General features: G+C 41.9%; 1 protein-coding gene across 1 annotated transcript in view; it reads left to right on the forward strand.

The window, feature by feature from the left end:
* The first annotated feature begins 5443 nt into the window (after positions 1 to 5443).
* Positions 5444 to 14256, forward strand: part of F11R (F11 receptor) — a 44974-nt gene continuing 36161 nt past the window's right edge. The window contains exon 1 of the mRNA XM_034404957.3: positions 5444 to 5559. Within this exon, the coding sequence (XP_034260848.3) occupies positions 5511 to 5559 (49 nt within the window). The 5' untranslated portion in view covers positions 5444 to 5510. The remainder of the gene's footprint in view (positions 5560 to 14256) is intronic.

Here is a 14256-nt window from a genome sequence, read left to right on the forward strand (position 1 = left end):
CTGGGGTCTGTCCATGGGGGTGGGGGGAGGTTGGTTAGCAAAGAGGAAGGGTGTCAGTATGCGGACCCCCCAAATCTCTCTTCCAGCAATCTGGTAAGGCGCCCCAAAGCTATGCTATCCTGCCTCGGACAAGCAGCAGTCAACCCAGTAGAAGATTTTTCACTCAGGGATAGACTGTGGCGACCTTGGTGGTCCCTGAGCAGACGTTTCATGGCCCAACTAGGGAACATCATCAGTGTTAGAAGGGAGTGGGGGTCGTGGAGAGGAGGACGAGAACTGTGGGGTCCTTGGTGCTCCCTGAGCTTGGTGGTTTTCTTGCAGAGGTTTCATGACCCAACTGTCAGGTTTCGAGGTCGTCTCAAATAAATTGCATTTCAAACAAAGCCTTTGAAGGAAAACTATTTATTAAGCACAACATTTTAAACCCGACTCCATCGAAGCCAACACTGACTTCCAGACCCAAAACCCTCCCTTTCCGTTCCCCACTCTCCTGCCCTCATTGGCCATTTTCCAAGTCACTCTACCCCTAATCTACTGCTCCAGCTCAAAGGAATTTCCCCCCTCCCATCCCATCTCCTAAGGGATATTATCTCCAGGGAAAATAAGTAGGTGAAAAGTCAAACGTCCCTTTCCAGACGCCTCCGCTTCTCCTTCTTATGTCAGCACTAGAGTAAATGCAGCTTGAAGTGCTGACACCAACTAGGTAATATTATCAGAACTAGAAGGGGTGGGGTTGCAGAGAGGAAGAGGAGGAGGACAACAACTGTGGGGCCCTTGGTGCTCTGAGCCTGGTGGTTTTCTTGCAGAGGTTTCGTGACCCAACTAGGTAACATCCTCAGTGCTGGAAAGGGGAGGGAAGTTTGGAGAACGAGAAGGAGGGAAGAAGTGAAGGAAGAGGATGTAGACTGTGGGTTCCTTGGTGCTCTCTCAGCTTGGTTATTTTCCTGCAGACGTTTCGTTGCCAAACTAGGTAACATTATCAGTGCTAGAAGGTGTGTGTGTGTGTTTGTATGTTGGCAGTTCAGCGGTTCGAATCCCTAGTGCCACGTAACGGGGTGAGCTCCCGTGACTTGTCCCAGCTCCTGCCAACCTAGCAGTTCGAAAGCAGGTAAAAAATGCGAGTAGAAAAACAGGGACCACCTTTGGTGGGAAGGGAACAGCGTTTTCCGTTCGCCTTTGGCGTTGAGTCATGCCGGCCACATGACCACGGAGACGTCTTCGGACAGCGCTGGCTCCTCGGCTTTGAAACGGGGATGAGCACCGCCCCCTAGAGTCGGGAACGACTAGCACATAGGTGCGAGGGGAACCTTTACCTTTATGTGTGTGTGTGTGGCTTGCCCTGCCAGTGTTGTTGTGGGGTGAGTGTGGTTTTTCTCCTTGGGGGTTCCTTGATTGGGGTATTGCTTTCTGCCTGTATGTATGTCTGGTAACATACATTCATGTTAACTCGAAATCAATAGATGCCCAGCTCCCTTTTTCCCTTTAAATGAGAGTTTTGTTTTTTTTTCAAATTCAGTCAAACCTCTGAAGCGCTTCCAAGTTTTATGCTCCTCATTTCCATCTTCTGAAACCTCTCAGGTGAACCGATCCGGCTATTTTTTTTGCCATTTAGGAATCCCAAAAGATTGTAATCTTTTGTCTTGTTATTACCGATCCAACCTCGCAATGGGAATATATTGTCCTCCTCTCTCCACTGAGCAAACTTCTCCGTGTTTTGTTCTTCGTAAAACCAAACATTTAATAACGAGGAAAGAAAAGGGGGGGGCGTGAAATCTGCTTTTTCTGTACTTCTCCCAGATGGTCAATACGTTACTTATTGCTGCAAAAGCTGTTCTACGGCAAATTGTTCCTTATTTTATTAACCAGAGATGTTTATGCAGATTGATTTGCCCCTTGCATAGAAGGAGTCAGCTGGCCCTAAAGAGAGAGAGAACCCATAACCCACCTTAAGTAACTGGCTTGGTAGTACAATGTAAAGTAGTACAATGTCAATCTGACTAAATCTTCCAAGTCTTGAAAAATCTTGAATTTAATCCTTTTGTCAACAGAGACTGAGGGCCCATTCGAGGTCAAATGTGTTATTTTCCCAGCGGAGATCTGGAACACAGGTCAACTCCCCAGAAACCCAGGAGGGCCTGACCATGAGAATAGGCCGATGGAAATACTCCCCATTGTTTGATCGGGTCCCAGCAGCTCCCAAGACAATAAATAGATCTAATGCAGGTGGTGGGCCTTTTTATGAAAAGAGAATGGAATGGAATAGAAAGAGGAGAGGAGAGAATGCAGAATAGAAGAGAAAATAGGATGGAATAGAATGAGAGCAGAAGAGAATGCAGAATAGAATGAGAGGAGAGGAATAGAATAGAATGAGGAGAGAATGCCGAATAAAAGAGAGAATAGAATGGAATAGAATAGAAAAATGCAGAAAAGAAGAGAAAATAGAATGCAGAATAGAATGAGGAGAGGGACAGAATGAGAAGAGAATGCAGAATAGAAATAGAGGAATAGAATAGAATGAGAAGAAGAGAAAAGTGCAGGACAGAAGAGAAAATAGAACGGAATAGAATGAGAGGAGAAGAGAATGCAGAATAGAAAGGAGAGGAGTAGAATGGAATGAGAAGAGTGCAGAATAGAGAAAATAGAATGGAATAGAATAGAAGAATGCAGAAGAGAAGAGAAAATAGAATACAGAATAGAATGAGGGAAGAGGAATGAATAGAATGAGAAGAGAATGCAGAATAGAAATAGGAGAGGAATAGAATAGAATGAGAAGAAAAGAGTGCAGAACAGAAGAGAAAATAGAATGGAATAGAATGAGGAGAAGAGAATGCAGAATAGAATGAGGAATAGAATAGAATGAGAAGACGAGAATGCAGAATAGAAGAGAAAATAGAACGGAATAGAATAGAAGAATGCAGAAGAGGAGAAAATAGAATGCAGAATAGAATGAGGAGAGGAATAGAATAGACTAGAATGAGAGGAGAGGAGAGGATAGAATAGAATGAGAGAAGAAGAGAAGAGAATGAAGAGAAGAGAAAATAGAATGGAATAGAATGCAGAATAGAATAGGAATAGGATGGGATAGGATAGAATAGAATAGAATAAAATTACAATAGAACAGAACAGAGATGGAAGGGACCTTAGAGGTCTTCTAGTCCATACTTCTAGTCCTTGACTTACGACTGCCATCAGGATCACAGTTTCCATCGCTAAGCCAGCTGGTTGTTTAGTAAACCATGCCTGATTTTACAACCTTTTTTCCCCACAAGCTTTGCAACTTAGAAGCTCTCAGCCTGGCAATTATCCAAGGACTGATAAGGTCTGTTATTGCAATTAACCCTTGGAAGGATTATTGCCTGGACTTTTCTCTTGTGTGAATGCCATGAATTCACAGTAGTTAAATAAAGAGGGTTTTTTTGGGGGGGGACAAGGAGTCTGTTTCTTGGTTCTGCTAAGCCAGGTCAGAACAGCCAATTCCTGCAAATGTTCATCGTATATTTTAGCCTCCAGCGGCCCCCGAATCACCTTGCTTGTTCTTCTCTTTCCAGAATCTCGAAATCTTTTTTATAGTGTGGTGACCAAAACTGGATGTAGGACTCTAGGTGTGGCTTTACTAAGGCTTTACAGAGTGGTGTTAGTACCTCCCTTGATCTTGATTGTATCCCTCTGTTAATGCAACAATCCATCAAACTCAGCTGGTGAAGCCACAGGCACCGAAAGGGTGTCCGAAAACTCTTGATTGTCCAACAACAGGACCTTGAAAAATTGCCAAGTGCTTCTCATCCCAGTTTCAACAACCCCAAGCCTGGGTTACGCTGAGGTTCTTCTTCCTGCCTTTTGAATTGTGTTGCCACAAAAAAAAAAAAAAGATGCTGAGAACCTGAGAAACAGTGCAGGGAAGAGCAACAAAGGTTTAACAGATGAACAGAGTTGGAAGGGACCTTGTGGGTCATCTAGTCCAACCCCGCGCCAAAGCAGGAAACTGCACCATTTCTGACAGACGGCAGTCCAGTCTCTTCTTGAAAGCTTCCAGGAATGAAGCTCCCACAACTTCTGATGAAGATGATAAAAAGCCTGGGGATTATGAACGGTTGCAGGAACTGGGCCTGGCTAGTCTAGTGAAAAGAAGGACCAGGGGAGTCTTCCAGCATTTGAGGGGCTGCCCCCAAAGAAGAGGTGGAGGGATCAACTTATTTTCCAAAGCACCGGAAAAGAAAGACAAGAAACAATGGATGGAAACTAATCAAGAAAGAAGAAGCAACCTGGAATTGAGGAGAAAACTTCCTGACAGTGAGAACAGTGGAACAGCTTGCCACCAGAAGTTGTGGATGCTTCATCCCTGGAGGTTTAAAAAGAATGGGATGGGTAGGGTCTCCTGCTTGAGATGGATGGATGGAAGGAAGGAAGGAAAGAGAGAGAGAGAAAGAAAGAAAGAATAAGAAAGAAGGAAGGAAGGAATAAGAAAGAAAGAAGGAAAGAAAAAGAAAGAAAAAGAAAAAGAGAAGGAAGGAAAGAAAAAGAAATAAAAGAAGGAAGGAAAGAGTAAGAAAGAAAGAAGAAAGAAAGAAGAAAGAAAAAAGAAAGGAAAGAAAGAAAAAGAAAGAAAGAAGAAAGAAAGAAGGAAAGAAGGAAGGAAGGAATAAGAAAGAAAGAAAGAAGGAAAGAATAAGAAAGAATAAGAAGGAAGGAAGGAAAGAATAAGAAAGAAAGAAGGAAAGAAAAAGAAAAAGAAAAAAAAGAAAAAGAAAGAAAGAAAAAGAGAAGGAAGGAAAGAATAAAGAAAGAATAAGAAGGAAGGAAGGAAGGAAAGAAAAAGAAAAAGAAAGAAAGAAAGATAGATAGATAAGCAAGACAAACCTTCCTCCTGGAGTTCCGGCTGCTCCATCACTGGAGAGTTTTGAGAAAAGATTGGACAGCCATTGTTCCTGGGTGCCATAAGACCATCTCTTTGTCTTAACAAGGGGGTCAGACTAGAAGACCTCCAAGGTCCCTTCCAACCCTGATACTCTTATGAATGGAAAACGGGAAAACTGGAGGTTTCCAAGAAAAGGCTGAACAGCCATTTGAGGGGGGGTTGGGTTGGGTTACAAGGACTCCTGCCTGAACCGGGTGTGTGTGTGTTAGTCTAGAGGACCTCGAGAAGCCCCCTTTTCCAGCCCTCGGGATTCTCCGCTTCTATATTCGAAGCAGAAAAAAAAAAAAAAAGAAGCAGCCGACCAACCAAGCTGGGCCGGGAGAAATCCAAGCGGGGTAGCGACGCCCAGGTGAGCTCGGCTCCTTCGCAGGTGCCTCCGGGGAAGATGGGGGCCGCTTCTGCCCCCCCCCCCCAGCTATAGAGAGCCCCTCCAGGACGACCCCTCCTTTTTTGGCCCCGCCCCCGCTTTCCCAGCCGGAGGAGGAGGCCTCACCTGGGCGGTGGGCGGTGACGGGCGGGCGGCGCAGCCAATGAGCGGCCCCGCTCTGCGCTCACCTGGCGCACCTGGGCAGCGGCCAGCGCGAGAGAAGCGGCGATGGCGGCGCACGGCTGGCTCTGGGGCTGCCTCTTCTTCGCAGGTTGGGGTAAGGAAGCGGGGCTGGGGAGGAGGGCAGGCAGCCCAGACGCGGGTTCAAGCCCTGAGGCTGAGGGAAGCCCCCTCACTCCCTGGGGGAAGAAAAAAACCCACGAAGAATTGGGGTCACGGAGGACTAAGGAACCCCCCCCCCCATCCCGTGTTTCCCCCCCCCCGTGCCTTTCTCCCCCCTCCCCCCCTTATCACCTTTTATTCGACCTCCTTGAATTTGAAGGCACCCAATCCATCAGAATAGAGCTTGGAAGGGACCTTGGAGGTCTTCTAGTCCAGCCCCCCCCCTGCTCAAGCTTAGAGAGACCCTATACTTTTTTTGGAGGGGGGTGACACTAGCTATTGTTTGATTGGGGGGGGCATCCTTTTGAAAGGATCAAGATTTCTCTTTCTCTCTCTCTCTCTCTCTCTTCCCCGTCTCCTGCTTGGCTATTGTTTTTAATGTTGGTTTCTGCAAGCTTGGAGCTTAAGCCATGGTTTGTGAAGCAGGGAAGGCGGTCGGTTGAGTTTCAGACAATGCTGCAAACCCGTGTTTAGTCAACTCTTGCCGCTCTTAAAAGACGGGTGGGCTTCAATTCCCGGCATTCAAACTTGTCAAAGTTTGTGAAACGCTCCTTCAGCTTTCAGGGCCGAATTCGATTCTGCACGGATTTGGTGTACTGAGTCAACGGGCCTTTGTTTTCCTAAAAAAATACAAAATACTAGAAGACTAGTATCCGAATCATAGAAAACCCACCCACCCCAATTCCCAGTCTAAACCAGTCCAGGCTTCAGGGCTAAGCTGGGCTCTCTGCCTTAGAGATGCCAATTTAGTTGGCAAAACTTTAATTTGATTGTGCTCACCAGCCCATCTGATCCGATCTCTGGCTTGGGATCTCTTTGCCTTTATTAATAATAATCTTTATTATTATTATTATTATTATTATTATTAATAATAATAATAATGTCAGCAACCCGTATCAACCATTAGCACCAGTCAGTGGTATTTGTGCTGCGTTTTTGAATGTTCAGTTGACTGAGTTTCATGTTTAATAAATAAAATAAATAATAATAGTAATAATAATAGTAATTATTATTATTATTATTATTATTATTATTATTATTATTATTATTATTATTATTTTATTTCTATACCGCCCTTCTCCCGAAGGACTCAGGGCGGTGTACAGCCAACTTAAAAACACAAGACACAACAATGATTAAAAATTAAAATAATTAAATAAATTTGGCCAGATTAAAACCCCAAAAATTTAAAATACCCCAATTAAAATTATTATGTTGATAATGTTATAATAATGATGATTCCAAAAAGAGAGTGCCCGGCAGACTGTTGGCCGAGGGAGGGGTAGTTTCAGGGCTGACTCCCGCCGGACAGCGTGGGTGGACAAAACAGGGTTAAATTCCTGATCAATCCACCAAGCAGTTCGAAACGAAAGCACGAAAAATTGCTGGGCACTTTTGAGTCACTTTTTTCTCTCGGAAAAATAATTGTTGAAAGGGAGGGCGAGAACAAGCCGCATCATGTTTCTGTTGTTCTTTCAAGGCACACCCAGGTTTTTCTGGAAAGGTGAGCGGGCACACGGACCCCCCCCCCACTTTCAGCCCAGCCTAGCCTGGCTCTATTTATCCCTCCTGGTGTTGCAGACGGGATGTCTTTGGGGTTTAGGATCTCGGGGTTCCCGAAGGCTTTTTCAAAAAGGGGGTTAAGGACAGTTTTTGACCAAAGTCAGCCAAGAGTTGTTGGGTTCCCTGGAAACTTATTTATCTAGGACCAGAATGTTTAGTATATTTTAATTGGTTTTTTATTATTAACGTTTGTATTACATGTATTTTTATCGTTCGCTGTTCACCGCCCTGAGTCCCTTAGGAATAGGGCGGTATATAAATTTAATAAATAAATAAATAAATAAAATAAACTTAGTCTTGCTTAGTATCGCAGGAAAATTCATGCCAAGTTACAAAGGGAAAGGTGAGGAAGCCGCGGAGGGCCCCTGCCTGTTTTTCTGTTGTTGTTGATGCTCATCAGAGGGAAAGAAACAAAAAGAGAAAGTGAGAAAGAAAGAAAGAGAAGAAGAGAAGCAGACAAAGAGAAAGGGAGGATAGAAAAAGAAACAGAGAAAGAGGCAAAGAGAGAGTGTGAGAAGGAGAGAGAGAGAGAGAGAAAGAACGAAAGAAAGAAAAATAAATAGAGAGCGTTAAAAAGAGAAAGAAAAAAGAAAAAGATAGAAAGGAACAGAGAGGAAGAAAGAGAGAGACAAAGAAAAAAGAAAGGAAAAGAAAAAAGAGAAAGGAGAAAGGAGCAGGAAGGAAGAAAAAGAAAGAAAGAGAAAGAAAGAAAAGTCATTTGCAGAGGTGGGCAGTGAAAGAGAGAGAAAAGAAAGAGAGAAAGAAAGGAAAGAAAGAGAGAGAGAGAGAAAGAAAGAAGGAAGGAAAGGGAAAGATCTCAAAACGGATGACAGAGAAATAATTTTAGATAACTTCTATGGTAGCTTCCAGTAATCTTTGCCCAGTAGATATTGCTGTAATGACCATGTAAAAAAAGCAAAAATAAAATACCTGAGGACCAATTGCGTAACTGGTATTTACTGCCATTAAAGGAAGATGGCTAGAACATTGAAAAAAATTGGGAGATTAGCGGCTGCTGAGCTGGAGCCAAAAAGTTAGAAGTCAAGTCAGAAAGGTGTGATAATATGTAGAGAAAATACGACAAAAGTAGGATTAGGAGACATAGGATTTCCCCATTTCAAAGGGCAGAAAATGGGGCCCACATGTCTGAACTCGCCTGTTAAATGCAGATTGTCCTTTTCTAACTTGTAAACAGAAATAGATTTCTTTCCCCTCATCAGATATATTTATTTTTCCCAGAATACTCATTAACGTGTGTCGTTATTCTGGTTAATCTGAATTTCCCAATTTTTGTGGGGTGGTGTAAAAGATTTAAGCAATGTAACACCTTTGATCCAGTTCTCCCATCCTGAACGTTTTGGCCAGGATCTATGAGAGCAAAAGGAACCCCCTGAAGTCATCAGAAGAAGCGAATTTTGGCAGGAAACGATTCCTGATCCCTTCAGCCCCAAAGTTTTGGTTAACAGAAGCCCACAGGTGGATATTTGCATCCCTGAGAAAGTGTGAGACAACAAGAGGGGATGACTCACTTCAGAGAGAATCTAAATGGGAAGATTAAGAATTTTATTTAGCTTTTTGTGTGTGACTCATTTGTTTTCACGGAGGGAGGGAGGGAAAGAAGGAAGGAGAAAGAAGAAGGAAGGAAAAAGGAAGGAAGGAAGGAGAAAGGGGAAGGAAGGAGGAAGAGAAGGAGGAAGGAAGGAAGGAAAAAGGAAGGAAGGAAGGAGAAAGGGGAAGGAAGGAGGAAGAGAAGGAGGAAGGAAAGAAGGAGAGAGAAAGAGGAAGGAAGGAAGGAGAAAGGGGAAGGAAGGAAGGGAGAAAGGGGAAGGAAAGGAGGGAGAAAGGAAGGAGGAAGAGAAGGAGGAAGGAAGGAAGAAAAAAGGAAGGAAGGAAAGGAAGGGGAAGGAAGGAGGGAGAAAGAAAGGAAGGAGGAAGGAAGGAAAAAAGGAAAGGAGGGAAAAAAGGAAAGGAGGGAGAAAGAATGAGATAGGAAGGAAAGAAAAAGAGAAGGAAGGAAGGAAGAAAAGAAAGGAAGAAGGAGAGAGAAAAAAGAAAGAAAGAAAGAAAGAAAGAAAGAAAAAGAAAGAAAGAAAGAAAGAAAGAAAGAAAGAAAGAAAGAAAGAAAGAAAGACTGACTGGGGAATTCTGGAAGTTGAAGTCCACCAGGCTTAAAGTTGCCAAGGTTGGAGACCCCTGCTCTAGTCCAACCTCCAAGGAGACTATATACCATCCCAAACAACTGTCTTCTTAAAAACCTCCCGTGATTTAAACTCCCACAACTTTCTGGTGGCAAGCTGTTCCACTGGTTAATTATCCTCACTTGTTAGGAAGTTTCTCCTTAATTCCAGCTTGTTTCTCTCCTTGATTAGTTTCCATCCGTTGCTTCTTGTCTTGCTTTCTTGTGCTTTGGAAAATAAATTGAGCCCCTTCCTCTTTGGGGCAGCCCCTCTAATACTGAAAAGCTGCTCTCATGTCAGGGGCGGGCTATGAATTTCCCAAAGGGGCCACAGGAGAAACTAGAATTATTGTGGAGGGTTGGAACCAACAGTGTGTAGGCACATACGCACGTAATTTTGAAAAAAAAACACATAACAGTCACCTTAAAAATGAAAGCAATTATGTCCCTGCCACAGGTAGTCTTCAACTTACGACCACAATTGAGCTCCAGATTTCTGTTGCTCAGTGCGTCATTTCTCTTGCCCGATTTTGCAACCTTTCTTGCCACAGTTCTTAAGTGAATCACTGCAGTTGTTAAGTTAACGACACCGTTTTTAAGTGGATCTCGTTTCCCCCTTGACTTCGCGCATCCGAAGAACCTAAAACCAGCAGAATAAGGTGGGGGGGGGAATTAATTATAATGTCGCTACTGACAAATACAGTTTTTTTTTTAATTTGATTTATATGCCGCCCTTCTCCAGAGACTTAGGGGGCTTACAATGCGCTAAGCAATAGCCTTCATCCTTTTGTATATTTATACAAAGTTAGCTTATTGCCCCCACAAACTGGGTCCTCAATTTACCTACCTTAGAAAGGATGGAAGGCTGAGTCAGCCTTGAGCCTGGCGAGATTCGAACCTGCAGTAATTGCAGACAGCTGGTGTTAATCACAATGCTCTCAGTCTGCTGAGCTACCAGGCCCTTAAGGTTGATGCTTAACCTTAGAAATCCACAGCAGCTCAACAATATTTGGAGGTTCAGAGCAGGGGTGAAATGCTCCCGGTTCGGACCAGATCGCCCGATCCGGTAGCGATGGAGGCGGGTGGTTTGGAGAACCGGTAGCAAAAATCCCTGCCCCCCCCGCCCCCCATTGCCCAGCTGAGCCATGCAGTCATCAGAGGCTTTTTATTTTTAAAAGCATTTTTTCTACAACCTCTTTGGCTGAAAAAAATGCTTTTAAAAGTAAAAAAAAAAAAAGCCTCTGATGATCGCGCGGCTCAGCTGGGATCGTCAGAGGGTTTTAAAAGCATTTTTTCTACAACCTCTTTGGCCGAAGAGGTTATAGAAAAAATGTTTTTAAAGGGAAAAAAAGCCTCTGCCGATCAGGCAAGTCAGCTGGGATCGTCAGAGACTTAAAAAAAAAAGAAAGAAAGCCTCTGCTGATCAGGCAAGTCAGCTGGGATCGTCAGAGGCTTAAAAAAAAAAAAAGAAAAAGCTCTGCCGATCAGGCAAGTCAGCTGGGATCGTCAGAGGCTTTAAAAAAAAAAAAGCCTCTGCCGATCAGGCAAGTCAGCTGGGATCGTCAGAGGCTTAAAAAAAAAAAAGAAAAGAAAGCCTCTGCTGATCAGGCAACTCAGCTGGGATCGTCAGAGGCTTTAAAAGCATTTTTTTTACAACCTCTTCAGCCGAAGAGGTTGTAGAAAAAATGGTTTTAAAAGAAAAAAAAACTTGGCCACGCCCACTCAGTCATATTAACCCCCCCTAAACCACGCCCACAGAACAGGTAGTAACAAATTTTACATTTCACCACTGGTTCAGAGACAATGATAACATGGGCAAAAAACTTGAGTTATGCAAATAGAATTAGAGAAATGGCAACAACTATGGGAAAGGAATTATAAATTGACCATGGCAACTGCATATAAAGGAAATTTATATAAAATGTTTTATAGATAGCATATGCCACTGGAAAGACTAGCAAAAATGTTTAAAGATAAATCAGCTAAATGCTGGAAATGTTTGCATTTGCCGGGAACATATTATCATATGTGATGGTCATGTACGGAAGCAAAAAAACTATTGGTCTAGAATACAGATGTGGTCAGAGGAAATGTTACATAAACCTATAGAATCAAAACCAGAGATTTTTCTATTGGGTACTTTGCCAGAAAGATATAGCAAAGAAATGTACAATTGTACACATAATAACAGCAGCAAGAATTGTATTTGCACAAAATAGGAAGACAGAGAAAATCCCGTCAGAAGGTGAAATAATAAAAAAGATTTTAGACTGTGCGGAAATGAATAGACTGACACTAAGAATAAAAGATAAAGAGGAATATGTGTATTTCAAGACATGGGAAAGATTCTATGCATGGATAGAAAAGAAATATGAATAAAAGTTGATAGATAAATGATATAGATAATAGAAAGTTAAATGAAGGATAAGATAAAAAAAGAAGTAGAAACTCAGATGACACCAGAGTAAATGGAAAAGGGGGGGGGAGAAAGAAGATTGTAAATATAAATGTACAATTATGACATGATAGATTGGGTAAATTGGGAAAGAAATTGAAAAGAAAGGATATATTATTAGAAAATTGGAGTTGCTCGGATACCAAATAAGGGAAATATTGCACAACAGAGGAGAAATAAAGGAAAGAGGAGGAGAGAGAGAGAGGAGGAGAGGGAGAGAGAGGAATGGAAGACAGGGGAAGGAGAGGAAGAAAGGATAGGGGACAAGAGGAGGAGAGAAGGAGAGAAAGGGGGAAAGAGGAGAGGAGTGGGGGAGAGGAAAGGGAAGTAGGGGAGGAGAGGAGAGGAGGAGGAAGAAAGTAAAAGAGGAGAGGAGGGAGGGAGGGGAAAGAAAGAAGAAGGAGAAGGTTTATTGTGAAAAGAGGGAAAAGAGACGGTAGAAGAGCAACCCCAAATGTGATTAAAATGTCTTATTTTTATCCTTTCGTTAGAATATATATATATATATATATATATATATATATATATATATATATATATATATGTGATCAATTACGGATAAGAGGATGTACATTTACAATATGTGTATAAGAAATAAAAATAAAAAACTTTTTTCAAAAAACAATATTCAGAAGTTCTACGGACCTACGTAAATCCTCGTCTTACGGGAGTTTGTTTAGCGACCATTCAAAGTTACAACGGTACTGGAAAAAAAAGTCGCTTGTGACCATTTTCCACTCTTACGACCGTTGCAGCATCCCCGTGGTCCCGTGATCAAAATTCGTCGCCTTGGCAACTGTCTCGTATTTATGACAGTCACATGATCCCCTTTTGCGAACTCTTTTTTTTTTATTGTATAAAATACCCAAAAAAGGAAAAGAAAATAGGAAATTAAGGGTGGGAAAGGGGACGGGGGGAAAAGGGGTGTGGAATACAAGGGGGAAGAGAAAAAGAAAGAAAAGGGGGCACTGTACAAGATAAACATACCCCAGGCTCAAACTTTTGGCATTTACACATTAACATATAACTAGCCATTTCCATAACATCAAGTCTTTCTAATCAGCAAAACCAAGATCAAAGATTCATTTTTTTGTTCTTCACAAGCACAAAATCCAGAAGTGATAAAATATTTTCCACTTTGAATAAAATAATCAATTCAACCAACCATTCCTGCTTTGACTTCCTTGCTATGGAAATAGGACGTATTTCTATTTGCACCTAATAATCTTTTGAAGTGTCACCATTTTTATTAACAAGATTCAATGTCTTCTTTCAAATTCCTTTGGCCTTTTTTTTCTTTCTTTCATCTCCTCCTTTCCCTCAAAATACTAAGTTTATATATATATATATACATCAATATCTTTCTTATTTATTTATTTATTTATTTATTTATTTATTTATTTATTTATTTATTTATTGGTTCGATTTATATGCCGCCCTTTTCCGGAGACTCAGGGCAGCTTACAATGCGTTAAGCAATATTTATTTATTTATTTATTTATTTTATATCAAATTTATATACCGCCCTTCTCCCTGAGGACTCAGGGCGGTAGCCTTCATACTTTTGTATAGACCTGCTTAGTAGGGCTTTCGGGCCCCCCTAAGCGGTGTTCTTTTTTTTTATACAAAGTCGGCTTATTGCCCCCACAATCCGGGTCCTCAATTTACCTACCTCGGAAGGATGGAAGGCTGAGTCAACCTTGAGCCTGGTGAGATTCGAACTCGCACTAATTGCAGGCAGCTGGCAGCTAAGTGCTACTTAACAGCACTTTAGTCCGCTGCACCACCAAGGCTCTTTGGTGGTGCAGCGGACTATCAACAGTGAGGCATCTGGGTATCATTCATTTAAATACAAATAATAATAGTAATATTAAAAATATATGTTGCATTAATCATACTTATGTAATTGTGGTATTATTATTATACATATTTGCATTACAGTAGTGGCCAAAATTGTGGAAACCTTTTGGGAAAAGTGTATTTTCTAAAACTAGCGAATAACACCACTTTTTTTTTGAGTAGTACCATAAAATTATATATCAATGGAAAGATAATTTAATTAAGAATGTGATGCAATCACTTTTAGGAAGGATTTGCTATTAGAATAGCAGTTACGGTATAAGGAAGAAAAGTGAAACACGTAGAAAAAAGGAGATAAACAAAAATGATCACCATAGAAAAAAAGAGAGATGCAAAAATGATCCCCATGTCAGTTAATACTTTGTTGGGTAACCTTTAGCATGAATGACGGCCTTACAACGTCTTTCCATGGAGGGAACCAAGTCTTTGAGTTCTGCAGCTGTTCTCATGTGAAACCAAGATTGAATGATGGCTTCTATTAACTGGGTTTTATTGCGTCGCTTCTGACTAACCAGTATTTTTAGTCGGCTCCATAGATTTTCCATTGGGTGAAGGTCTGGGCTATTCCCAGGCCATTC

Source organism: Pantherophis guttatus, chromosome 18, assembly GCF_059756535.1.
Source record: "Pantherophis guttatus breed Tessera chromosome 18, ASM5975653v1, whole genome shotgun sequence".
Classification (NCBI taxonomy): domain Eukaryota; kingdom Metazoa; phylum Chordata; class Lepidosauria; order Squamata; family Colubridae; genus Pantherophis; species Pantherophis guttatus.